Below are 27,435 nucleotides of genomic sequence, written 5' to 3'. Positions count from 1 at the left end.
TAGGCTCTGCTCCTATTATGCAAGTGGCTTCTTTTTTCCTGGGCCTCAGTTTTCTCATCTGTAAAATGAGTGAATTATATTACCTGCTCTCTAGAAACCTTTAGCCATGTGCACAATTTGAATAATTTCATTTTAATTTGGAAAAGAATAAACTTGTTAAGCATTTGAAAATCAAATAGAAAACATGAGGGAAGAAAGCTGTATTTAGTGTAGACATTTACATTTTTTAAATTAAACTCTACATTATGATATTGGTCATAAGAATTAGAATGAGACAGTCTTTACTATTCTCTCCCTAGCTCTAATATGGCACAGATGTGATAATAAAGTCCATATGCAGCCTTGAAGAAAGTGTTTGATTAGACATAAAATGTTAAAAAAAAAAATATGATAAGTAAATTGAGCTATCAACTTGTTTTAGGCAGCACAGAGAATAAAACAAAAACCAAAGCCCACTAGCTACTGAAACACTGAAATGTGAAATTCATTTTCCCAACTTATTGGTTCCATTCCTGTCTAGGTTTGGAGAAAACAGAAAGGAACAGCTTCTTTCTCCGTGTTAAGTAAATGTCTTAATCATTTGAAAATGAAAGTATAAAATTGAAATTGTAAGCACTCTGAGTAACAAACATTGTTTTGTTCTTTTGTGTTCTAAACATTAATAAAATTAGCCATCATTAATGGATCTAAATATTTTAAATTGCAGTTAATAATGCCATTTTAAGTGATTTTATATTTCTCATGTTGAGGAGCAAAGAAAGCATAACCCCAATTTTTTGATTCCAGTTTTTAACAATACAACCAATTTAGGAAATATCAAGAACTGATTGTAGCAATGATAGGAATATTAGTCCCCCTGCCTTTGTACTTTGCCCCTTAGTAACAAGTGAATTCATTACTGTATTTTCTTATTTGTGCTTCCCTCCTTTAAAAAATACTCAGTTTGCTATTTTTAAAAATTACCCAAGAATGGCTGGTCGCGGTGGCTCATGCCTGTAATCCCAGCACTTTGGAAGGCCGAGGCGGGCGGATCAGGAGGTCAGGAGATCGAGACCATCCTGGCTAACACGGTGAAACCCTGTCTGTACTAAAAATACAAAAAATTAACTGGGCATGGTGGCGGGTTCCTGTAGTCCCAGCTACTCTGGAGGCTGAGGCAGGAGAATGGTGTGAACCCGGGAGGTGGAGGTTGCAATGAGCCGAGATTGTGCCACTGCACTCCAGCCTGCGCGACAGAGCGAGATCCGTCTCAAAAAAAAAAAAAAAAAAATTAATGAAGACTGATTTTATGTGGTGGGTCCTTTCACCATTAAAAAATTACTTTATACATTTTTTTGCTTTTCTCCTTGTTTTAGTTTCTTTCTTTTATATGTGTATTTATCAGCATATTGTGGTATGTGTGTTAGCTGTGCCAGTATTCAGCTCTTAGAAACACAGCCATGTATTACTATGCCACCTTCTTGAAGTTTGGAGTGTTAGATTTGAATGCAATGTAGACTTTGATCTAGTTTTTGTTTTTCTGTGAGACATTTACATGAAAACAACATCTTTGATTTTAATAACTTACCTGTTTCTCCTGTTTATTTCCCACCTGAAATTGTCTTAATGCTCCATAAGGGACATGGCAGCTGGTTGCGATGGAATTGACTGACACTAAGTAAAAGATTATGACTTCGGGTAGAAATTAAGTAGAAAGAACTGCTGATTTCTTAAAGAGATGGGATGCACTCAGATTGTCAAATATTGACATAGACCTTCTGTTAATTTAAGAGTAACAATTCTGCTTTTGGTGAAAAAATTTTAAAAGTTAATTTCATGGTATGCTTTATATCAAAGATAAAACCTTAAATTTACTTTAAATTTAATTGTTTTGCTAAAAAAAGGGCCGACCTTTCATTCTTCAGAAGATTAGTTCCTCTTAACGACATGATGAAACTTTACTAATAAAAAGAATTCATGCATGTGTATACTTATACACACACACTTTATACATAATGCCTAGCAGTCTTTTGGACTAAATAATTTCCCCATAACTTTATGTTGAGCAAAAATGATGGCAGCTTTTCAAATATATAATGTTAGCTCTGGGATTTAAAATTTAATTTCTAGTTTTCAATGTCTTGCTAATTATGAGTTTGAGGCACATTTCATTAATACGTGTTCATCTCAGTATGCATTGACGAGGAGTTTGTGACTGTTTTTCATTATATTCTTCTGATAAGTCAATTAATGGCATGTCATTTTACTTCTATAAGCTGATTTTCCACATTTGTATAAAGTGGAGGTTATGAGTATGGGTGTGAGAGACGGGAGTTTAGATTGGAACAACTTCTAATTTCTCTTCCAGTTGTAAATACTGTATAACATAATGGACGCAAAATGCTTCCATGGCTCCGTGACCATGTCTATATTCATTTGTTCACCATTGACTTGTCTCTTACTGTGGGGATTTCCTGTTATATACATGCTGCACATAGATTTCCAAAAGATTTAGTTATAATCTAAAACATTTATAGTAATTTGCTTGGCTATTACACATTTAAAATTTACCGGAAGTGTCTTGATCAAACAAGAATTTAGGTTGGCTTTCAAAGAATGTGAACAAGGCTGAATATAAATAGGATTGGGGTCATTTATCAGTATCCATTCTTTTATTTCATTAGCTGAATTAATGTCTAAGCATTCAGTCCAAGAAATATATGTAGCTCTTCTATTTTATTAATGGTTTAGCCTTAATCCTATCTTCCTTTTAGTTTGCAATAAGTACAAAATAGTTACAAATTCTAGAAGATTGTTATTGTCTACCTCCTATGAAGTACTTAAGCAATACAATAAATAGAGCTGTCATTCTTTGTCTTCTACTTGCTCTTTGCTGGATATTTGGTTATATGACTGTTTTTTCCTTTACTACTGTCTAATCTAGTTCACAATGATTTTTGTGTTCTTAAAGAGAAAAAGTCAATGACTTAAATTATATCGCCATAACATTTATAATCAGATGATCAGAGAATATAGGATTAAAGCTAATAAATGCAGGGTCCTTTGAAATCCTCACATAAAAGGAAACAGCGAAAGTACCAGCTTTATCTGGTATCTGACTGAGAAAATCAACCAATGTATATTGGTTTTGCACTTTACATGGTAATGTTGTCATTTATTTTTAGATATTCTTGGAACAGAAGATCTTATTGTCGAATTGACTTCCAATGATGCTGTGAGATTTTATCCCTGGACCATTGATAATAAATACTATTCAGCAGACATCAATCTATGTGTGGTGCCAAACAAATTTCTTGTTACTGCAGAGATTGCAGAATCTGTCCAAGCATTTGTGGTTTACTTTGACAGCACACAAGTAAGACATTGTTTTCTATGAAGGCTTGAATAAGAAATTATTGCATGCCTTCTTTTTTTCCCATTACATTTTATCTTACTATCTCTTTTCTGTTTTTGTTTGTTTATATTTTTTGTTCCCTCTAGAAATCGGGCCTTGATAGTGTCTCCCCATGGCTTCCACTGGCAGAAGCATGGTTACCTGAGGTGATGATCTTGGTCTGCGATAGAGTGTCTGAAGATGGTAAGGCATGTGGATGGTACAGTAGTTGGTACATGCATTTGCCATTCCTTGATAAACAGAGTACATCTGTTTCTTTAACTTAGGACATATATCCCATGTGACTTTATTGCTTTATGAAAATATTTTCAGCTATTTTTCTTTGGAATCTTATAATACTTACTTTTTTTTTAAGAATGGATACTTCGGGGCTGAGAAATCATTTTCTTTTTATTATTTTAGATGCCTTTAGAATAACATTGACATTAAGGGAAACACATTGAGATTTGTGAAAAATATTGCAGGAATAGTCATGTTTTATTTTCTTTTTACTTATGAAGATTCTTTTGCATATTATTTTAGGTATAAACCGACAAAAAGCTCAAGAATGGTGCATCAAACATGGCTTTGAATTGGTAGAACTTAGTCCAGAGGAGTTGCCTGAGGAGGATGGTAAGTTTATGTGTTAGTAGAAAATATGGCACTTAGATATGAGAGATTATTTTAATTCAGGGAAGAAAAATCACGGCAAAATTCAAGAAACTTTTTTCCCCAGCTGTTTCAAGGATTTAAGCAAAATCCCTTGATGTAGTCTTACACTTAGTGTAATAATTCATTTATTTGGTTTTACCACCTATTTTAGAACTTCTGAAAATGTGTGTTTTTCTTATGGATAAAGGTATAGGGCTGCTTTCTAAAATCTTTGTCATTTCCATAATCTTTTTTCCTTTCCCCACTGCTGAAGAAGGAGAGTTAGACCTTCATAGTAGTTAAAGTTGATGTTTCTTATTTTGAATTCATAGTAACCTAAGGCTGAATTCCCAAGAATCGCAGGGGACATTTCAAATCCATTTGAATGTCTTTTGGACATTTGAAGCCAAAAAACAGACCCCAAATTTAATCCCCCACCTCCACCCCAGGTAGCTCTGCCATTGCTGTCCTCCGCTGTTGCTGGACCTTCTATTTCTTCCCCTCTTCTACTCCCCTTCCCCATTTCTTTTCTCATCTTTTCTCCTTTGAAGTACACCTGTTGTGGTATCTACCAGGATAAGAGGGTTTTTGGTTCACCAAAACCTTATAATCTGGTACAAGAGATGAAACTTACAGATAATTGAATTACCAAGTGGAATGTCATAAGTATTATAGAAGAAATAGTAGTGCTGTGGTATTTTAGAGACCAGAGAGCTTATTTTTGTTTAAAAGTGCAGAGAACGTGTTGGCATTGTGAACTCTCACGTGTCAGCTGCTCCATGGGGAAGAAGTTAGAAAAGGTCCTGGGCTTGTAGTGAGAGGACTGGTGGAGAGGTGGCATTATGAATATGCCAGTTGTTCCAAAAGACATTCTGGGCAGGGGCAACCAACGTGAATTAAAGTACATAGATAAGACATAAGCAGTCATTTCAAGAAACTTGTATTTTTTTTTAAGGAATTAAGAAATATTTTTCTATATTCTGGTTTTATTTATAATTTTTCCAAAATGCTGTTACCTTTGAGAATAAAACCTGCTAGAGAAGAAAAGAACAAAACTGAAATAAAAAGTCTGGTTTTTCTTCTTGCTCATTTTAAAGAGTGTTGAAAATTAGCATGTACATCTTTTTCTGTGTTTTTCTAGGTCCCTGAAACTTGTGCCCTGTTTTGTGTATGTGAGCCTGTGTGATTTCTGGCACTAGAATTTTCTCTTTCTCTTGTCCTTGGGAGTCAGTATTTGACTGTTATCATTTTGGAATCTCTGCTTCTTTATACTACTATATTTCTCGTAGCCCTTTGTCTGAATAATGTTCTTGTATTCATTCAGCTTAATCTTAAAATGGGTTTTTTGATATGTCATCTTTAGGTAAGGTAATGAAAACCTTCCTAGACTTTTAAAATACAAACTATTCCTAAGCCATATTTCCTCATCTTTTACTTGCATGTATTATTCGAACCTGAATATAGGACTTTATGCTAGTTTGTATTCATTTTCCTCTTACTGGTACTAGCTCTTCATTTCAGACCACATTTTTGGTTCCTGGTTATATCATCTAAAGTATTAGTTATTCTTTTGAGAATTAAGTCATTCACAATTAAGATAAACATGACTTTTAGGTCTTCATCCAAACATTGGTGGTGATAAACTTATCTTGGTAGAGTATTTTCTTTCTTTATTTTTATTTATTTATTTATTTGAGACAGAGTCTGTCTCTGTTGCCCAGGCTGGAGTGCAGTCTGCTCACTGCAAGCTCCACCTCCTAGATTCACGCCATTCTCCTGCCTCAGCCTCCCAAGTAGCTGGGACTGCAGGCGCCCGCCACTACGCCCGGGTAATTTTTTTTTTTTTTTTGTATTTTTAGTAGAGACGGTGTTTCACCAAGTTAGCCAGGATGGTCTCGATCTCCTGACTTCATGATCTACCTGCCTCGGCCACCAAAGTGCTGGGATTACAGGCGTGAGCCATCGCGCCCAGCCGAGTATTTTCAATTTAATCACTGTATTTCTGTTAGGTTGGCAGGTTGGTATTCTTTAAATGATTCATCGATCCATTAAACAGTTGCTGAGTGCCTGCTGTTTTTCAGGCACTGTGCTAGGCAATGGGCATATGAACTCAGTAAGACAAGATTTCTGCTGTCAAGGAGTTTCCAATGTAGGGGGAAGGCTACATTAGTAAATCATCAATTCCAGTGCATCTTTCCTCTAGGAGAGATGTGCATAGAGTGGTATTGTTTCCACTTTCTGTGAGAATGGTGTAAGTGATTCGCCCTTGATCAAATAGCTAGTAGGTGGCAGAGCCTGGGTTCAAATTCAGATATTCTGACATGTAACTCTGTGCTCTTCTTGTTAAACCACCCAGGGCTAGGCTGACCACTAGAGACAGGGTCTGTGTGGATTATGTTCTGTAAACTCAGGAAACTTTCCTTTTTTAACCACATGAAAACTATTTCTGTCATTATTTTCCAGATGCAGGCTTACAATCCTCAACATCTGCAGGATCTCCATTTCCTTTGTACACGATCATTCCTGTGTTGTAGCTAAGAATACCACCTTTTTTGGTACACTATGGGATTACAACCCTGTTATTTTGAGTAGTATCAGTCAAATTCCAGAAGCAAGATAGTACTAATAATAAACTAAACTAAGTTGTTGTAATGACCGTTTGCCTGTCTCTTACACTTGTAGTCATTTCACTTCTCATTCAAACTATCTTTCTCTGATCAAGAAGTTCTTCTATAGATATTGATCATAAATAACACTTATTATTCTATGGTTTCCAGCACAGGATAGAGCATTTACATGATTTTATAACACACTATTAATAAGAGGACTGTTCCTGCCTTCAGGAAACTCATTCTGTGTAGATTGGTATCTCTAGTACTATGCCAGGAATGTGTGTAATAAGTGGAATCTTTCATTTTCAGAATATAAATAGATTCCATTGGTGAGGATAACTTTATTATATAACTGCCTTATATTGTGTGTTTAATTGCTTTAGTTTCTAGAATATTCTTTTTTTCCATATGAAAGTTTTTAGTTTATTAATCTTCTCATGAAAAAGCCACAGTGGCCACTGATAACATCCTTGCAGCACCTTTGCTCGTTTGGCTTTTTGCCAGCACTAACACTGGCCTTTGCAGTCTGCCTGCCTTCTTCATGCTGTCCTTACATTCCTTTCATTGCTTTCTCAAGGTCTTTTTCTTCTCACACAGGCCATGTCTTGTAAGTCTATGTTTGTGTTTATTTTTGTTTGCATAATCCAAGGAATCATAAATTATGCCAAAGCCAGTAGTCTTGCCACCACCAAAATGAGTTCTGAACTCAAAGATGACATCTGGTGTGGTCTTGTACATTTTGGCTGCTTTTTCCCGAATTTCTCTCTTAGGTAGTGTTGCCTTCCCAGGGTGAAGGACATCAATGACCATTTTTTTTCTCTGAAGTAGTTGGTTGGTCATGAACTTTCCAGTTTGGATAGTTACCATGTCATTCATGATGGTGGTCAATCCTCAGACAGCCGAGGAATAAAAGAGTTTCTCTAGAATATTCTTATTGAGAGCTCCAAGCTCTGTATTTGATTTTTTTCCTTGTATGATGTGAACTAACAACTAAATAAACAAGATAACAAAACCACAGTCATTTGAAAATATGGCTTGGTGGAATATACATAACATTTTTTTTGTTTGTTTGAGATGGAGTTTCATTCCTGTTGCCCAGGCTGGAATGATGCCATCTCGGCCCACCACAACCTCTACCTCCTGGGTTCAAGCGGTTCTCCTGCCTCAGCCTCCCGCGTAGCTGGAATTATAGGCATGCGCCACCATGCCCGGCTAATTTTGTATTTTTTAGTAGAGATGGAGTTTCTCTATGTTGGTCAGGCTGGTCTTGAACTCCCGACCTCAGGTGATCTGCCCTCCTTGGCCTCCCAAAGTGCTGGGATTACAGGCATGAGCCACCGCGCCTGGCCACATTTTTGTGAATGTATATGTATGTCTGTGTGAGTGTTGCATATAAATATATATATTTCCCCTCCCTGATTAGATGACTTCCCAGAATCTACAGGAGTAAAGCGAATTGTCCAAGCCCTGAATGCCAATGTGTGGTCCAATGTAGTGATGAAGAATGGTAAGTAACTTGGGACTCAAGTCATTTTTTTCCTCTTGTTCCTTGTAAGTTTTAAATTATTCAGATATATGTGGAACCATTAGTGCTATATGAAATCTGTAGATTTGTTCCAATTTCAGTTCGCTGATTGAAGGAAGCGCCAAAAGTAGCATTTCTAGGAATTTTTCATATATGTTTAATAGTTAATTCAGTAAGAATTTAGAGGTTGCCTGTAATACACCCAGCATTATCTTTGGCTTTGAGAAGTACCTCCAAAATTATAAGACATAGACCCTATTATTAAGGAGCTCCTAGTCCAGCTATGAAAGTCAATCCTGTACTTTTCAAATGCCAGAGAACTATGCAAGGCAATCTGTGATGAGTACAGATGACTGATGCAGGCAGTAAAGTGCATAAAATCAGAAATATGGCTGTTGTGTTAGGCTTAAGTATAGAGAGAGAGCTTCAAGGAGAAAGTGTGTCCTGACAGTAGTTTTCACAGGAAGCTCAAGATTTGGACTGATGAAAAGGGGAGAACGGCAAGTGGAGAAGGAGGCATGACATAGAGAATAACAGTTGTATGTTCTGACCAGCCTGGGCAACATGGTAAGAGCCCGTCTCCATAAAAATTAGCTGGGCGTGGTGGTATGCACCTGTGGTCCCTGCTACTTGGGAAACTGAGGAGGGAGAATTGCTTGAGCCCAAGAAGTAAAGGCTGCAGTGAGCTGTGGTCATGCCACTGCACACCAGCCTGGGCAACAGAGAAAGACCCTGTCTCAAAAACAAAAAGTTGTGTGTTCTAGGGTCACTAAGAGAATATCACCTAGCATTTGGAGCTAGCTTAGAGAGAGGCCTAAATGCCAGTCAGGAGAATTTTGGCTTTTTCCTGTAAAAATTGGTGAGTCACTGGAGATTTTTAAATTAAGGGGTTGATGCAAAGAAGGTGGTGTGCAGGGAGGTTTGGCAATTGAAGAAAGTCAACATAGAGTCTGAAGTTAAGGGAGACCAGAGCTTTTGCAGCAGTTCAAGAGTGAAGTGCTGGGGCCGGGGGTAATGTAGTGGCCGTGGCCATGAGGCAGAAGGCTGGATCTGGAGTGCAGTCTGAAGAGGGTAGTGCACGCTGGCCTCTTATAGTCTGTATTGGTTCCCTAGGACCATGGTAACAAAGTACCACAAACCATATGACATAGAACAACATGAATGCATTGTCTCATAGTTCTGAAAGCCAGAAGTCCAAAATCAGGGTGTTGGCAGGGCCATGGTCCCTCTGAAGGTGCCGGGGAAGGGTCTGTTTCAGGCCTCTCTTCTAGCTTCTGGTAGTTCCTTAGCTTGTGGCAGCATAACTCCAGCCTTCACATGATGTTTTCCCTGGGTGCCTGTCTGTGTCCACATTTTCCCCTTTTATAAGCACAACAGTCACATCGAAGTAGGGATCTGCCTACTGCAGTATGACCTCATTTTAATATATCTGCAGTCAACCTGTCTCCACATTCTAAGATACTGGAGGTTAGGACTTCAGCATACAAATTTGGTGGGGGATACAATTCAGTCCATTAACACAGTCTTTTAGGAATTGCTTCCTGTATAGGGTTTTTCTGTCTTACATCTCTTGGCTGCCTCAACAAGTATGCTGAGTGAGACACTACAGAAGGGAATGAGAAAAATCATATTTTACAGCCAGGTGAGGTGGCTCACACCTGTAATCCCAGCACTTTGGGAGGCTGAGGTGGGCAGATCACAAGGTCAGGAGATCAAGACCATCCTGGCCAACATTGTGATACCCCGTCTCTGCTAAAAAAAATACAAAACTTAGCTGGGTGTGGTGGCACGTGCCTGTAATTCCAGCTACTCGGGAGGCTAAGGCAGGAGAATCACTTGAACCAGGGAGTCAGAGGTTGCAGTGAGCCGAAATCGTGCCACTGCCCTCCAGTCTGGCGACAGAGCAAGACTCCATCTCAAACAAACAAACAAACAAACAAAAAAAAAAAACCACACAAAACGAAAAATCATATTTTACAGTGAGCTTACCCCATCTTCCCTGATAAAGGTCAAGTAGAAGACCAGTTTTATAAAAATAGAATATTTCACTTCAATTTTTGGTAGACCCTTGAGTGTTAAGTGAGATTGGCACCCTTTAGCTTTCCTGAGGTGTGATATAACCCTTGTTGTCATTAAAGAAGCTCCTTCTGGCATAATAAGGTACTCCTTCCTCTCCTTTTCTTCCCCTCTCTCCATCCTCCTTCCTCCTTTTTTCTTTCTAGGAGGAATCTTATTGTCTGTTAAATTGAATTGCAAGGGTGCTAGATTCTATTTTATTGATGTAGCAATCTAGATCTAGAAAGAACAAGGAGTTTTTTGGGTTTTTTTTTTCCTTCTCCAACTCTTTTTTTTTTTTTTAGACAGAGTCTCGCTCTGTTGCCCAGGCTGGAGTGCAGTGGCACGATCTTGGCTCACTGCAACCTCTGCCTCCCGGGTTCAAGCAATTCTCCTGCCTCAGCCTCCTGAGTAGCCAGGATTACAGGCACGCGCCACCACTCCCAGCTAATTTTTTGTATTTTTAGTAGAGACGGGAGTTTCACCATGTTGGCCAGGCTGGTTTTGAACTCTTGACCTTGTGATCTGCCCACCTCGGCCTCCCAAAGTGCTGGGATTACAGGCGTGAGCCACCCCGCCTGGCCCCTCCAACCCTTATTTTAGGTTCAAGGAGCACATGTGCAGGTTTGTTACATGGGTAAATTGTGTGTTGCTGGGGTTTGGTGTGCAAATGATTTTGTCACCCAGGTCACAGGTAGTGAGCATAGTACCTGATAGGTAGTTTTTCAACCCTCACCCTCCTCCTACTCTCTCCCCTCAAGTAGGCCCCAGTGTCTGTTGGGCCTCTTTTTATCTCCATGTGTATTCAATGTTTAGCTCCCACTTATAAGTGGGAGCATGTGTTAATTTGTTTTTTGTTGTTGTTGCTGCTTTTAATTCACTTAGGATTATGGCCTCCAGCTGTGTCCATGTTGCTGCAAAGGAGGTGACTTTGTTCGTTTTTATGCCTGTGTAGTATTCCGTGGTGTATGTGTACCACATTTTTTTAATCCAGTCCACCGTTGATGGGCATCTAGGTTGATTCTGTGTCTTTGCTATTGTGAATAGTGCTGTGATGAACATACACATTCATGTGTCTTTTTGGTGGAATGATTTACATTCCTTTGGGTGTATACTGAGTAATGGGATTGCTGGGTTGAATGGTAATTCTATTTTAAATTCTTTGAGAAGTCTCCAAACTTCTTTCCACAGTGACTGAACTAATTTACAGTCCCACCAGCAGTGTATAAGTACTTCCCTTTCCTCTGCAACCTCACCGACATCTGTTATTTTCTGACTTTTTAATCATAGCTACAATAAGGAGATTTTCATTTATGTGGTTATCTCTCTGTTACCAGAACAAATTCAAATTAAGGCTTGGTCCTTCTCATTCATCTATTCAGCAAATCCTTGTGGAGCATTTACCATAGGAGGGCTATAAAAATAAGATTTGGAACATAAACTGGATCAATTTAGAATAAAATTATATTCAATGGTGCTTGTTATATTTATGAGAACTATTTTCACAAAATCTTCTTTGGCTGTATTGACTTTTTGAAAAATCTGTGTCCCAAGTTCATATATTAAAGAATTATTGCCTTGTAATGTACACTTATGGTTGTAAATTGAGAAGCTGAACTAAACATGCTTTATTACTTTGGAAGTATGGTCAAATGTGTTTCCTGAAAAAATGCCATTTTACTTGTTTTAGACACTAAACAATATTCTTAAAAGAACTACAAAGCAAGGAGGTACATTGTGGATTTTTTCATGGTTCTTTGCCCTGAGGTTTCCTCGCTTTCTTTTTTTTTCTTGACACTACTGGTACATTAGTTTCCTGTTAACCAAAAAACAAAATACTGCCATTAATTAGCTTAATTTCATGTTAAAGAGGATCCTGGTGTATGTGGTATGAAGATACAATGAATGACATTTTGATGCAACCCAGGTCTTAGGAAGTGTGAAGGATATCCTTTTAGAGCCTTGCGTCTTACTTTAGAGACAAAGCTCTCTATGGATATATGGTGGGTCATATTACTCTTCCAGGGTAACCTACCTCCTATGCTGTTTGTAGAGCCTGCTTTGCTGGTGATCTGTCTGTGTGCCCAGTGAACTGTGTCTTCCTCAGCCTGCTTTTCTTTAATGTCCAAGTGTTGTCTGCCAGCAGGTGCTCAGACTGGTTTATTTGTTTTAGGGGTCTGTGTTTTTCCTACTCTTTTTTTCTCTTTTATTTTCTCCCCTTTTCTCTTTTTAAATTGTGGTTAAATATACATAAGATGTGGTTAAATATACATAAGATTTACCATTTAAAATGTGCATTTCAGTGGCAGTAAGTGCATTCACATTGTTGTACAACTGTTGCCACTAATAAAAATTTTTAAACCAAAATGTTTTTTTAATTAAAAAGTTGGAAACACCGCATATTCTCACTCATAGGTGGGAATTGAACAATGAGAACACATGGACACAGGAAGGGGAACATCACACTTCGGGGACTGTTGTGGGGTGGGGGGAGGGGGGAGGGATAGCATTGGGAGATATACCTAATGCTAGATGACGAGTTGGTGGGTGCAGCGCACCAGCATGGCACATGTATACATATGTAACTTACCTGCACGTTGCGCACATGTACCATAGAGCCCAAAGTATAATAATAATAATATTAATAATGATAATAATAAATAAAATAAAATAAAATAAAAAGATAAAAAATAAATTAAAAAAAAGTTGGTTGACAAAGTAAAAAAAAAATAATAGAGGTATTGGTTACCTTTTCCAAGACATTAATAATGACCAATTTTTGTTGTTGTTTTGGTTCAAAAATTACTATAATCACAATTGATTATTTGAGATTATTACATTGGGAAATTATATAATGCCAGTTGATTATTTGGGATTATGTATTGTCTAGTTAGTATTTATTGAGCAGTAATAGAACATTTAGGTTATGTCATGCCACTAATTTTGTACAGTTGCAGAAAAATATTTGTTTGAAACTCTTTTAAAAATATTTAAATATGCTCAATTTGAAAAAACAATTCCAGCTCTTGTAAGGATTATGAACATCTAGCTGTTGCAACAAATGGCCCTGAAAACACACAAATCTAACTCAGGTTTTGTTTCTTTGCAGTTTCTTGGACATTGACATTCAAAGGTCAAATATTTAATCTGAAAATCTAGTTATTAAAAACGTAAGAGGTGAAGTGCATTCCTTCCTGCCCTCCACCCAGATAAATCGGATGTGTTTTCTATATGGGAATTCATGATTTAATATGCGATTATTATCAGTCTGAACAACTTACTTGGTTATAGGATATCTTCATAACTTTTTTCCTTTAGTCTATTCTTAAAAGTTAGTAATACACAAGCAACCAAAGAAAAAAAATAAATTGGACTTCATCAAAATTAAAAATGTTCATACTTCAAAGGACACTGTCAGGAAAGTGAAGGATAAAAGATAACCCTCAAAATGAGGGAAAATATTTGTAAAACATGTATCTTATGAGGATCAGCAGAATGTATCTAGAACATATAAAGAACTCTTACAACTTAATAATAAAAAGACAACTAATCCAGTATAAAAATGATAAAGAATTTGGATAGGCAAGAAAATACACAAATGGCCAGTGAGAACATGAATAGATGCTTAACGTTGGCCAGGCATGGTGGCTTATGCCCGAAATCCCAACACTTTGGGAGGTCGAGGCAGGAGAATTGTTTGAGGTCAGGCATTCAAAACCAGCCTGGGCAACATAGTGAGAACTCTGTCTCTACAAAAAGAATTTAAAAATCAACCGGGCCTGGTGGCATGCACCTGTAGTCCCAGCTATTGGGGAGGCTGAAACAGGAAGGATCACTTGAGCCTAGAGTTCAGTGCTGTGATGATCTAAGATTGTGCCACTGTACTCCAGCCTGGGCAACAGAGCGAGACCCCAATTCAGTATTAAAAAAAAAAAAGAAAAGATGCTTACCATCATTAGTCACCAGGAAAATGCAAATCACAACAATGAAATACCACTTCACACTTACTAGGATGGCTAGGGTCAGAAAGATAATAACAAATGTGGGTGAGGATATGGAGAAATTAGAAACCTTGTACACTGATGGTGGGAATATAAAATGGTGCTGCAGCCACTTTAGAGAGTTTAGTAATTGCTCAAAAAGTTAAACATAGAATTACCATATGACCCAGCAGTTCCACTCCTGACTATATACCGAAGAGAACTGGAAACATGAGCACACAAAATAGTGTGTATAAGTGTTCATAGCAGTATTATTCATAAATGCCAAAAAGTGAGAAAAACTGCTGAAAACAAAATGTGGTATATCCATACAATGGACTGTTATTCAATCATAAAAATGAAGCATGAATATATGCTACAGTGTGGATGAACTTCAAAAACATTATGCTAAGTGAAAAAAGCCCAACATGAGAGGCTACATATTATAGGATTTCATTCATATGAAATATCCAGAATAGTTAAATTCATAAAGATAGAAAGTAGATTAGCGGTTCCCAGGGGCTGGAAGGAGAGGTTGCTCATGGGTATGGTATTTCTTTCTGGGGTGGTGAAAATGTTCTGGAATTAAATGGTGATGATGGTTGCACAACTTTGTGAATATACTAAAAACCACTGAATCATACATTTTTAAAAGGCTGGATTTTATGATATGTAAATTAAATCTCAATAAAAAGAAAGAAAAGAAGGAAGGAAATGATACCACCAATGATGATACTAATGGTAATAGTAGAAAAGGTGGTGGTGATGATAGAAAAGGGAGAAGTGGCAGTGATACTAATAGCAGCTGATAGTATACGTGCAAAATCTTATTTAATCCTCACAAAAGCCATATGAGTTAGGCTCAGTGGAGCCAAGTAGTTTGCCCAAGGTCATATAGCTCATCAGTTCTCAAACGTGTTTGCACATTGGAATCACCTGGGAACTTTAGTCACCTGGGAGCTTTTAAAACCTATGCTACCTGAGCCTCACCCAAGGGAGGGGCAGCTACAGTATTTTTTAAGTGCCTCTGGGATTCAAATATACAGCCATGGTTGACAACCACTGACATAAATGATAGTCTTCTAGTTCTAACTTGTAAGAGTCTGTGTTTAATCCATGGGAATAAATTCAGCATTTTGAAAGCCACATCAGCCCCTTGCCTGACCTTGCTTTCTCTAATTCCTAAATTATGTAGTATTGAAAAGTGACTTTTGGCCAGGTACGGTGGCTCATGCCTATAATCCCAGCACTTTGGGAGGCCGAGGTGGGCAGATCAGTTGAGGCCAGGAGTTCGAGACCAGTCTGGCCAACATGGTGAAACCTCATCTCTACAAAAAATACAAAAGTTAGCTAGGCGTGGTGGTGCATGCCTGTAATCCCAGCTACTTGGGAAGCTGAGGCACAAGAATCACTTCAACTCAGAAGGCAGAGGCTGCAGTGAGCTGAGATCGCGCCACTGCACTCCAGCCTGGGCAACTCAGCCTGGGCAACTTGAGTGAGACTGCTCAAAAAAAAAAAAAAAAGAAAAAAGAAAAGGGACTTTTCAAGACAGAGAAAGAAGACAGGACTATGTTTAATATGGAGTCATCTATAGGGAAAGGTGAAAATAGTGGACATTCCTTCTCATACTTCCTCTGTACTTGTTTCTAGTATGGTCTACTATCTCGCAAAGGTCAGCAGTGCTGTGACAGTCCTTCTTAAGATCTGAAAGAAATAGTACAGCTTTTATAAGTAGCTAATTGTCTGGGAGCATAATTTAGGTGCTGAGTGTATCTGAGCCATTTGAGTTTTCTTCTGCTGGCCTCAGATCTCTCTAGTCCATAATTTAGGCTCCGGTTTCAAGTGTTGATTCATTCATACAAAAAATATTTCTTGAGTACTTGCTCTGTGCAAAGTATTGGTCTGTGTGTTTGGGATATATCAGTGAACAAATTAAACAAAAATGTCTGTCCTTAGGAGCTTTCATTCTGGTGGGAGGCTATAGTCAATGAACAATACAAGCAATTAGTATGTTATATAGTGTATTAGGAGATGATAAGTGATTTGGGAAAATAATAAAGCAGAGTTAGGGACATTGAGATTGCTTTGTAGATTGCAATGTTAAATAAGGTGGTTCAAGGTAGGTCTTCTTGAGATTTGAGCAAGGAGATGAGGTATTTCACCATGTGGATATCTGGGAGAAGAACATACCAGGGACAGGGAACAGCTATAGCAAAGGCCCTAAGGTGAGAGCACGCCTGGTGCGTTTGAAGGATATCAGGACACTTGCTGGCTGAGCAGGAGAGGTCAGAGAGGTAACGAAGGGCTAGATTATTTGGGGCTTTGAAGGCCATCATAATAACTTTGACATTTACTCAGAGTAAACTAGGGGACTGTTGCAGGGTGTTGAATGGGAAAGTGACATGATCTGACAAAGTCTAAAAAGATCACTCTGGCTGCTCTGTGGAGAGTAGATGATGAGGGTGAAGAGCAACCAAGATCTCTTAGAGGCCTATTACAATATTACAAATGAGAGAGAGTGATGGCTCAGATTGGGGCTGGGGCAATGAAAGGGGTAAGAAAAGGTCGAATTCCAGATATATTGTGAGGTAGAGCCAGCATGGTTTCCTGATAGTTTAGATATGAGATATGAGAAAAAAAGATCAGTCAAGGAAGACAACAGGATTTGGGCCTGAACACTTGAAAGATTAGTTGCCGTCAACTGAAATGAGGCAGCTACAAGATGAAGCAAACAGGGTCACCTATCAGTAGTTCAGTTTTGGACATGTTGAGTTTGACATGGCTACTGAGACCTCCAAGTGGCTGTTAGACTTCCAAGTGGAGATAGCAGGTAGTCAGTTGGAGAGATTTTGGAGTTTGGGGAGAAAGGCATTTAAAACCTTGAGCCTTGATGAGATCACCAAGGGAGTGAATGCAGTACTTAAAGAAGACCAAGGACTCAGCCCAGGGACATTGCAACATCAAGAGACAGAGAGAAGAGAAGGAACCAGTAAAGGAGACTGAGGAAGAAAGGTCAATGAGGTAGGAAAACCAAGAGAGTGGAGTCTTATTCGGGAAGCAAAAGTGAAGAGTGTTTCAAGGTGGAAGGAGTGGTCAGCTATGCCAATGCTGCTCATAGGTCAAGTAGGATGAGAACAGAGAGTTGTCCCTTGGATTTAGCATTAGTGACCTTGAAGAGCAGTTTCAGTGAAATAGGTTGAAAGAGAAAACTTGAAGATAGTGGTTATAAAACACTCTTGAAAATTTTGCAGGAAAGGGGAGAAAAAAATAGGTGAGAGCTGGAGAGAAAAATGTAGTTGAGATTTTTATTGTTTGAGATGAGAACAAAAGCAGCGCGTTCATAAGTTGATGGAAAAGTTCCAATAGAGGGTGAAAAATGGATGAAGTAGGAGAGAGGAGGGAGACTTGCCGGAGTGATGTCCTTGAGTAGGTAGAAGGGATGGGCTCCAGTGTACAAGGGGAGGGACTGGCTTTGCACAGGAGGAGGAAAGTAAACCTAGAAAGACATGGGAAAGGGGGTGTGTGGATGCAAATGTGGCTCAGTGGGGAGATGTGTCATGAGACTCTGTGGAAGTTTCTTCTGATTGCTTCAATTTTCTCAGTGAAGTAGGAGGCCAGGATATCAATTGAGAGGGCAGAAGGGAGGAGGTAGCGTTAGGATTTGAGGAGAGAGGAGAAAATGTGAAACAGTCATTTAGGGGAGAGAGAGAGTAAATGAACCTAGAGATGTGAAGTATGATTTGCCAGGCAGCATTAAGGGACCCAACTTGAAATTTGGTATTATAAAACTAAAGTCAGGCAGCATGGGTGGAGGGTGTGTGTGTGTGTGTGTGTGTGTGTGTGTGTGTGTGTGTGTGTGTGTGTGTGTGTGTGTGTGTGTGTGTGTGTGTGTGTGTGTGTGTGTGTGTTATTATAAAACTAAAGTCAGGCAGCATGGGTGGAGGGGGTGTGTGTGTGTGTGTGTGTGTGTGTGTGTGTGTGTGTGTGTATGTAGTAATCAGTTCTGCTTTTGCTAAGCAAATGTATCACAGCAAGAGAGAGGCAAGGGATTCAGTAGTATATATAAGAGATTAATTATAATGATTGACCATGGAATTTAAGCTAAAAAGGGGAGAGTGGAATTCAGTTGGAGTGGGTCAGTAAAAAGATGGTAGTTTTGAGTCCTGGTGCAGTTGAAGGATAATTGGGTTAAGGTACTATAGGAAGAGAGAGGGACTTGGAAAAATAGGTGATGCATGAAGTTGAGATGATGGAGGGGTTGTAGTTATCGGTAATAATAAGCTCTGGGTGTGACCCTGGGAGTACATGGCTGCAGTAGTGTAGAGGACAACATCCATAAAATGGAGGAATTCAATAAACTGAGACTCAGATTGCTGGAATGGTTGTCTATATATTGAACTTGCTAAAAATTAAGACACTTGCCTTCAAATAGTTTGTGTGAGAATATCAGTAGGCTCCTATATTCAGAGATTTTAGGAATGATTTAATCCAGTGATTCTCAACTGAGACCCAGCGGGGTATGGAAATACATATCACATGCTATACAAGCCCTCTGAAGATGTTGATTGCCTGGCTCCCATTGAGAATCACTTAACTATTAAGTGCTATTGCTAAGTGGTTGATAGATGTGTCCTCAACTGCATTGGGTAGAAACTGTTAGGAACTTTTGAGCTAGTCTATTCATCCAGTACAGGAATGGCTTCTATAGCATCCTTGCCGGGATCATCCACCCTTTTTGGCAGAATGCTTTAAATAACAGCACCTTGTGAAGCAGTCCTAGAAGCAATTAATTGCATAGAGAAATCCAAGAACTGTTTTGTTCATTCTTAGCAGATAGAATATATTTTTATGCTGGTAGCTTAAGCACTTAAACAAGGAAAGGATATGTATTTTACTTTGTGTCATAATGCTGAGAACAGTGGTGAAAATTTTATCTGTCAATGATGTATTTTCCCTTGCTTCTACCTTGTTACTAGCTTTCATTTTGATGACTCTTTTTCCTCGTCTCCCTAGGAGGTGAAGAAAGTTCCAACAGAATTGGGAAAGATTTAGCTCAGGGAGACTGAAATGACCAAGGGGATAGGAAGAATGGGAATTGTCTAATATAATAAATAAGTGTGGACAAACCAGAGCTGAGGAGAGATTTAACTGGAATCTGTATTACAGGGTATGTATAAGGCAGATATGGACCTGATTTCCCAAACTCCAGATTGCTATAACTCAGAGACATTCCCTAAATCTTAAAATGGTTTTACCATTTACAAATAAAATGAAGGCCTTACTGAACAGAGCAGGTAGTAATCTATGGAGTACTTTATATTAAGAGATGATCTAGGCAAAAAGTAGATATGATTCAAAAAGCCTACAGTGAATTCTCATTAATGACAGTTGTACCTAATTCAAGTTGAGAAGTACTTGGCCTAAACTTTTGAGTCTGTTATTTTGAAAAGCAATCATGTTTTTCTTCCCAGTGTTTATCTATACAATATTTTTACTAGGTCCTCTACTAGTTAGGTTCACCCAGATTACATGTTCTTGTGTTTTATGAAACTTAATAAGGAGCATTATTTTGTTTGGCATGATAGTGTATGTGATTAGCCTGATGAAAGCATTTAGAACATAGAATCTCCATGCATGCATCTGGTTTGGCTTCTTCCTTTTACCGGTGGGGAAAAACAGGACCCAAAGAGGAGAGGTAACATGCTCATATTCACACAGTGAGTTTGTAGCCAACGTGAGACCACATGATAGATCTCCTGATTAAGACTGTTATATGTTTTTCCATGACAGTATGTTGGTTTATATTACTGGGCAGTTGGAGAAATGAGCAGAGTGTTAAATAATTTACCTAAGTTGCATGGGAAATCACTGGCCAAGCCGGATGAGTTCGTTGGCTACAGAACTCCCTTAGCCTAGGTGCTCTCTGACGTGAGTAAGATTTTAATGAGACCGTGTGGAAATGATGATGATAGCTGAGATTTTGGGCTTTTTGGCTTGTTTCTTTTAAATAGATCTTTTTAAATAATTTAGGTCATCTGGAATGATGGAGATGCTTTATCCCACGGTTTTTGCACTTAATCCAAAGTACAGCTAAGGATAGATAGTTAACTTAAAACTCGTGCATTCCTTATAAATGAAAGATAATTTATATTTATTTTTAATTATTTTACTTGGAGTCACAACAAGTTATTTTTCTCTTCGTTTGAATTTTAATTCTTATTTGTACATAGTAGGTGCTGTTAATGTCTTTTTGTTACTTAATATCAGATTTAAGGGCAAACAGGTTAAATTACAGTACTATAGTTATAGGCAAATTATTATTCTAGAAACAGATTTATAAATTTTCCTGATAGATATAACTTCTATATTAACTTAGAACTTAGTTTTATATTCTTGGCTCCACCAGTGTCTTGTTTCATTAAGCCAAAGCGTACATTTAAAAAAAAATTTATTTTTATTTTAGAATCGGGGGTACATGTACAGGAATTCTAATTATTCCATTGCCCAATAGATCGTTTTTCAATCCTTGCCTCCTTCCCTCCCACTTTGAAGTCTCAGTGTCTACTGTTCCCATCTTTTTGTCCATGTGCACTCAGTGTTTAGCTCCTACTTGTGAGAACATATTGTGTTTGGTTTTCTGTTCCTGCCTTAATTCACTTAGGATAATGGCCTCTAGCTGCACCCATGCTGCTGTAAAGGACATGATTTTGTTCTTTTTTATGGCTGTGTAGTATTCCATGGTGTACATGTACCACATTTTCTTTGTCTAATCCACCATTGATAGGCACCTGGGTTGATTCCCCATCTTTGCTATTGTGAATGGTGCAAAGCATGCAGAAGAAACAGGGACATTATTGCTCCAAAGGGGTGAACATTAATTCTTGAGGGGCAAAAAATCTTTACTCTTTTTATCTATAAGGCACAAATAAATGTGCAATACATAAACACATATACAGTGTATCTGTGGTATTAATATTTCAGTGGGAGGGTGTGTCAAAATTAGGGGGAAAATGTCTTAAAAGATTCCTGGTGGGGCGGCTGTACTGAAAACGGTTGAGAAACACTGAGCTAAAGGATCTGGTTGCATGTGCTAAGCTCTACCCTAGAGGAAATTCCCAGATACCATTGGATTCATTGTGACTGTCAAACTTTTAGGGAAGTCACAGTTTCCGCTATGCATTAAAGGTACAATTTCTCATGGGCCAGGAAATGAAGTGGTTAGGACTGCCTTTACATTTGGGTGGCGCTTTTTAGATATCTCCAGTCATAGAAATTTTCCTTGTCTATACCATCTTTTCTTAAATTTCCTTAACTTCAAAGTTTGGCTGTAGCTCAAGGAAAGGGATGTAGATAAAATCTCAGCTGCTTAGTTGAGTTACCCACAGTCCTATCAGAGTCTGGTTTGTGGCTGTGGAAATCATCCATTTGGATGTGTCATTTATAATTTGATAATGTCCCTTTATTGTCATCATGAAAGGAGAAACTGTGGGTCAATGCTTTTTGCCAAATGTGACAAATTTTTAAAGTTGATTGCTCCTGCCACACCTCCTCTTTGGTCTCCAGTGAGATTGTCTTCTCTTTCAATTTGTCTGGCACATCAAATAACCTAATTGCAAGCCTAGATGATCTAGGCATCATACTCAGGACTGTGCCTTAAATTGAGAGGCACTGGATAAGTAAGAGTTGGTTTTAAGGGCAAGGAAAAGAAGATGGTAAGTAGAAGCCTGATGAGTTGTTTTTTGTTTGTTTGTTTGTTTCAGGCTAGGTTGTCACTGTTTCACATGAGAAGGTAGTATTATGTACAGTGACCTTGTTTAAAGTGTCAGTTTAATGTTACCACTAAGGCCCTGCCCCAGCTTTATCACCTGAGCACTAACAAGTGCTGTGTGGAGTTTAGTCCATGCTGGTAACTCTTTGAGTATTCAGTGGGTCTTTTAACAATTACCACCGTGGAGGAGAGAGCAAGGAAGAGAAATGCTGTGATCTTTTACTGTTTTTAATCAGTGAAAGATGGATTAGATTAAACAAATGTTACACAGTTGTGACTTTGATCCCCCAGTGGTAAGCAATAATTGTAGAGACTGGATTTCAAAAGCCCCGAGAGTTTATTTTCAATCTATCTATTATAGTTTAATCCCCAGTAATGCAGATGGAGGAGGATTAGTGGAATTTTAATAGTAGAAACAACAATTCTTTCTGTTGTAGTTTTCTGTTTTCCCATTATAAATGTAAAGAATTGATTATTTATTAACATGTATCCCCCAGAATTTACTTGTAACAAGATTCCATGGCAGAAATCTCAGATTCCAATTCAAGGAATCATTTGCAACTGCTGTACAGAGCAGTGGCTAAGAAATGTGTACCTGCTGGGTGTGGTGGCTCCCACCTGTAATTCCAGCATGTTGGGAGGCCAAGGCGGGTGGATGACTAGGTCAGGAGTTCGAGACCAGCCTGGCCAACATGGTGAAACCCCATCTCTACTAAAAATACAAAAATTAGCTGGGTGTGGTGGCGGGCACCTGTAGTCCCAGCTACTCAGGAGGCTGAGGCAAGAGAATCCCTTGAACCGGGGAGGCAGAGGTTGCAGTGAGCCAAGATCGTACCACTGCACTCCAGCCTGGTGACAGAGCGAGACTCCATTTCAAAAAAATAAAAAAAGAAATGTGTACCTAAACACAAGGTCTATCTGTGATACTTGGGCTGCTCTCCTGAGAAAGCAGATGGCTAATGCCTTAAATAAAATTGTTTTGCTAAACTAAATGATGATTAAATACAAATTTGACTTTAATGTTACAGAAAATAAAACAATATCAAATTTGTTAGAGGAGAATGGTTAATGAAGACAGTTCTAGTCAGGTCTGTCTTTACCCGTGTTCTCTTGGAAAATGGCTTCATGTTTCTGGACCCCAGTTTCCTAACCTCTAGGATGGGTAGAACTCTAGGATAATGTAGAATTATATTAACATTACTTTCTATGAAATTGAGTTCCTTGAGTCAGACTTACTTGCTTCTCTTTTTAACCCAGCGCCTAATATTGTAGAGCCAAAAAAATGGATACTCTGACAGTTGTCTAAATGTAAATGTTGTGGTCAAAAATTAAATTAATATGTGTTGATCTCTATCTGTGTGTGTGGGTGTATGTGTGTATAGAAGGCATAATTTGATGGAGGAGATTGTCTTGTAAGAGAAAAAGGGGAAGAGAAAAAAATAAGAAGGAATAAGAGTATGAGTAAAATGATGAGACTTTGTTTTAAAAGTTCACCCTTAAAATTAACTGTAAGCAAATGAATCATGGGAAATCTCTTCAAATTAGTTACCCTGGAGGCACTGCTCTTCTGCTGCCATCTTGTCATCTTGAAAAAACTTTTTTTGTACTTTCTTTGGAATTATTTTTAGACCTGGGTATGAATCACTTAAGTCATCTTTATTTTTTTTTTCACGGTAAAGTCTTGTACTGGTTCTGAACGATTTTTGACTTGATTCTGAACATTCCTTTTAGGATTTTCAAGAGTGTGCTTAAGGTTCTGGAGATAGGACTTTACAGTGGAACTATTATTGGAATTAGAATAAAGCATTCCTTTACAGCATCGGAGAGGATAGTACTCACTCTGATGTTTAGTTCAGTTTATTAAGAATTTGTGTGTATGTGTGCATAGGGAAAAAAAAACAACAACTAGGAAGACAAAATACCAGAGTATTGATTGGTATCTTTGGTGATTTAATTTTCTTCTTCTTCTTTTTTTTTTTTTTTTCAAGACTGAGTCTTGCTCTGTCACCCAGGCTGGAGTGCAGTGTCATGATCTTGGCTCACTGCGACCTCCGCCTCCCGGGTTCAAGCAATTCTCCTGCGTCAGCCTCCCCAGTAGCTGGGACTACAGGCACATGCCACCACACCCAGTTAATTTTTGTATTTTTAGTAGAGACAGGGTTTTACCATTTTGGCCAGGCTGGTTTCGAGCTCTTGGCCTCGTGATCCTCCTGCCTCGGCCTCCCAAAGTGCTGGGATTACAGGTGTGAGCCACCGCACCTGGCCTAATTTTCTTCTTTATACTTTTCTCTTTTTTCCAAATTTTTTATAATGAATATATTATTTATAATCAGGAAAAAGAGAAAAAATAGTATTATTACTTTCTGGTCATTTTCATTATATGTTCAAATATTAGTAGAAACCATTCTTGACATGTGAGCGGGTGTCCCAGGTGTCATAGGGAGAGCAGATTCACTTTCCTGAATCTAAAGCCAGGTGGTAGAACCAGGTACGGTGCTTAGGCCTGTTTCTTTAATAAATACTATTTTTAATAATGGATTTCAAAGTTTGCCCTTTTCAAACAGTAGTTTAGTGAAAAAGAATAAATTGATTCTCCTAATTATTTTATGATTTCAAAAAACATTTTATTTCAGTTTGCCAAGAAGTGGATTGTAATATCAAAGTGTAAGTTTATTTCTCTGATGCTAGTGAAATCATTTCCTTCTTAAAATAATTTTTTATTCAAACAGTGTGGTTTGATTTAAGAATATCATTCAAAAATAGGTACAACTTCTCTATGCAAATTGAAATATCTTAGTTTTAGTAAGTTTGGTCATGCTTATCTCTCGGATGGAAAAGAACATGTTTATAATAAAGGAAAAACATTTTGTTCAGGGAAGGAGATGTAAAGAAAACTTTAAATATGGAAAAAACTTCTTAAGATGATGCCAAATAATTGCTACATTAAGGAAATAAAAACTGAAATATGAACACAAAATATCTAGGAGGTCTGTTAGGCATGTTGGGGGGTGTGGTCATGGAAATTCTTAATATTTGAGTCGTATATAAAAATGTAAAATAAAAACTTATTTACATAGCTAATTCTTGCAGTCTCTGCCTCACAGTTCTATTAGACATTCAGTGGATATTTCAGCATCTCTCATGTATACTTAGCACTATGCTGGAGGCTGTGCGGTGTAGAAGAACCATTAGCGATTGTCCATGTCCGCAAGGAGTTTATAGTATAGTTGAGGATGGCATTTTGACTCAAGATGAGTATTAATACTAGCATGTTCTCTTAAGGGCCACTTGAATAGTAAGGACAACAAGGACAAATGGCACACAGACAGAGGTAATTAGGGGCTGAAATCATCTAGAGAAGTTTCTCAGAGTATGAGGGAGGATATTTTCAGTGCTGACAAGAGAGAATGATTGAGTCTTTTTAATGCTTTTTTTCCTTTTTTTTCATTGAAAATCTTTGTTATAGTCCTTACTTAAAAGTAAGGACTACCGGGCGCCGTGGCTCACGCCTGTAATCCCAGCACTTTGGGAGGCCAAGGCGGGCGGATCACGAGGTCAGGAGATCGAGACCATCCTGGCTAACACGGTGAAACCCCGTCTCCACTAAAAATACAAAAAATTAGCCGGGCGTGGTGGTGGGCGCCTGGAGTCCCAGCTACTCTGGAGGCTGAGGCAGGAGAACGGCATGAGCCCGGAAGGCGGAGCTTGCAGTGAGCTGAGATCGCGCCATAGCACTCCCAGCCTGGGCGACAGAGCGAGACTCCGTCTCAAAAAAAAAAAAAAAAAAAAAAGTAAGGACTTAAAAACCTGAGGATTTTAGCCAGAATTTTCCTGTTCTAATTAGACCTATGTCAGTGGTTCTCAACTGGAAGTGATTTTGTCCCCCACGGGACATTTGGCAGTCTTATAGGCATCTGGTGGATAGAGGCAGGGGATGCACAGGACACCCCTCTTTCCCACCTAACCACACACCAAAGTATTCTCCAGCTGGAAATGTCAATAATACTGAGATTCAAAACGCCTCGTCTACATGTGCTTGAGGAAAGTGAAGAGATAATGGAGCCTAGCCACCTGTCTCCCATTTGTTTTATGTGACCAGTGCCTCAGGGAGTTACAGGGCTGGGCTGTGAACAGTTAGTAAGTGGCATATGATTAATTATTCAGTCCTGAGTTATTCAGCTTACTTCAGTGAAAATCACAGTCTAAACCAGGGACTTAATAAAGAATTACTGACAAAAGAGAACTATATATGAATGAAACATCATCTTTTTGTACTTGACCCAAGTTTGTGTCATATCCAGTAAGCCAGTAGTTGTGCATCAAAACATTGTCTATGTCTCAACTCTTTACATGTTATCAAGACCTCTGGCCTTAATGGAAAGAGTATAGACTTTAGAATCAGAGAGTCCTAGATTTCAAGTTCTGGTTCCAGCTATGTGACTTTGGATAAGTTACCTAATCTCTCTGAGTTATAGTTTGTTCTGTAAAAGAGAATAATAAAATAAATCTTCTGTAAAAGAGGATAATACAATAAAGAAGATATATGTTTATTTCTATTGTGTGTAGAAGGCATACTTTGATTGTTGTAAGGATTAAAGAAACATTGTAAGTACCTAAAATATTACCTTGCACATATTTAGCACTTGGTAAATGTTATCTATTACTAACCCTTAGGAAAATTTTGCAAGGTAAATATTGTTATACCCACTGCGTAAACATAGAAACTGAGGTACAGAGAAGGCATAGCTTATATAAAACCACACAGTAAATAGTAGAAGTAGGATTCATATCCATGCCTTATTTCCAAATTCATGTGCTTGTCATACTGCCTTGGTAAATAATGGAGAAGGGAAAAAATCAGAAAAATTAAAAGGAAAAAAATACTTTTTAAAAAGCAGCTTTTCCCCTTCCCCCATACTGAAATTTCCCCCTTTGCCTAGGTTTTGAATTCTCTAAATGTTTCATGTAAGTCAAAATTGCTATGAGAGATGCATTTTGTGCTTCTAAAATAAGTGTGCCCTTAGATTTGTAAAGAGGTGGCAAATAATTTCATACATTTCAAGTTTTTTTAACTTCTTATTGTTAAAAAAAATCATCCCAAGGCTTAAGAATTTCCCATTTAAAATCTTTATTCTAGAGGCTATAGTTTTGTTTCTGACACTTTCTGGAAGAATCTATGCTAATGACCAGCACCGCCAGATTTTTTCATGATATTTTCATTTTTATCCATGCATCCACTGGTGTCAACTTACTAGACTACTAAAACTGAATCAAATGTTTTTAGGACCACAGTTTAATATACTTATTGTGCCTTCCAGAATAATTTATTTTACATCACTTAAGAGCTGCCCCTTTCTGCATCCCTGAAGTTCCATAAGAATCAGCTGAGGAGGTGAATTTTATTTATTCCTTCCTAGTCTAGAGTTTTGTGGCGTCAATAAAACCGTAGATGCTAGAGCCAGTTTCAGCAA

General features: G+C 38.2%; 2 protein-coding genes across 5 annotated transcripts in view; one reads left to right on the top strand and one right to left on the bottom strand.

The window, feature by feature from the left end:
• Positions 1–27,435, top strand: part of AAGAB (alpha and gamma adaptin binding protein) — a 59,490-nt gene that overhangs the window by 20,107 nt on the left and 11,948 nt on the right. For all 4 annotated transcript variants that reach the window (XM_054451140.2, XM_054451144.2, XM_063652325.1 and 1 more), the window contains exons 2-5: positions 3,165–3,355; positions 3,481–3,577; positions 3,917–4,006; positions 8,060–8,143. In XM_054451140.2, the coding sequence (XP_054307115.1) occupies positions 3,165–3,355; positions 3,481–3,577; positions 3,917–4,006; positions 8,060–8,143 (462 nt within the window). The remainder of the gene's footprint in view (positions 1–3,164; positions 3,356–3,480; positions 3,578–3,916; positions 4,007–8,059; positions 8,144–27,435) is intronic.
• LOC129014120 (small ribosomal subunit protein eS24-like) lies at positions 7,198–7,512 on the bottom strand. The gene has a single exon (XM_054451146.1). The coding sequence runs from the start codon at positions 7,510–7,512 to the stop codon at positions 7,198–7,200; it is 315 nt and encodes a 104-aa protein (XP_054307121.1).

Source organism: Pongo pygmaeus, chromosome 16, assembly GCF_028885625.2.
Source record: "Pongo pygmaeus isolate AG05252 chromosome 16, NHGRI_mPonPyg2-v2.0_pri, whole genome shotgun sequence".
Taxonomy (NCBI): Eukaryota; Metazoa; Chordata; class Mammalia; order Primates; family Hominidae; genus Pongo; species Pongo pygmaeus.
This window is presented reverse-complemented; position numbering and strand designations above follow the sequence as displayed.

Bases quoted from the DNA above. Each gene is read 5' to 3' on its own strand.
- LOC129014120 (XM_054451146.1), bottom strand. From the start codon at position 7,512: ATGAATGACATGGTAACTATCCAAACTGGAAAGTTCATGACCAACCAA.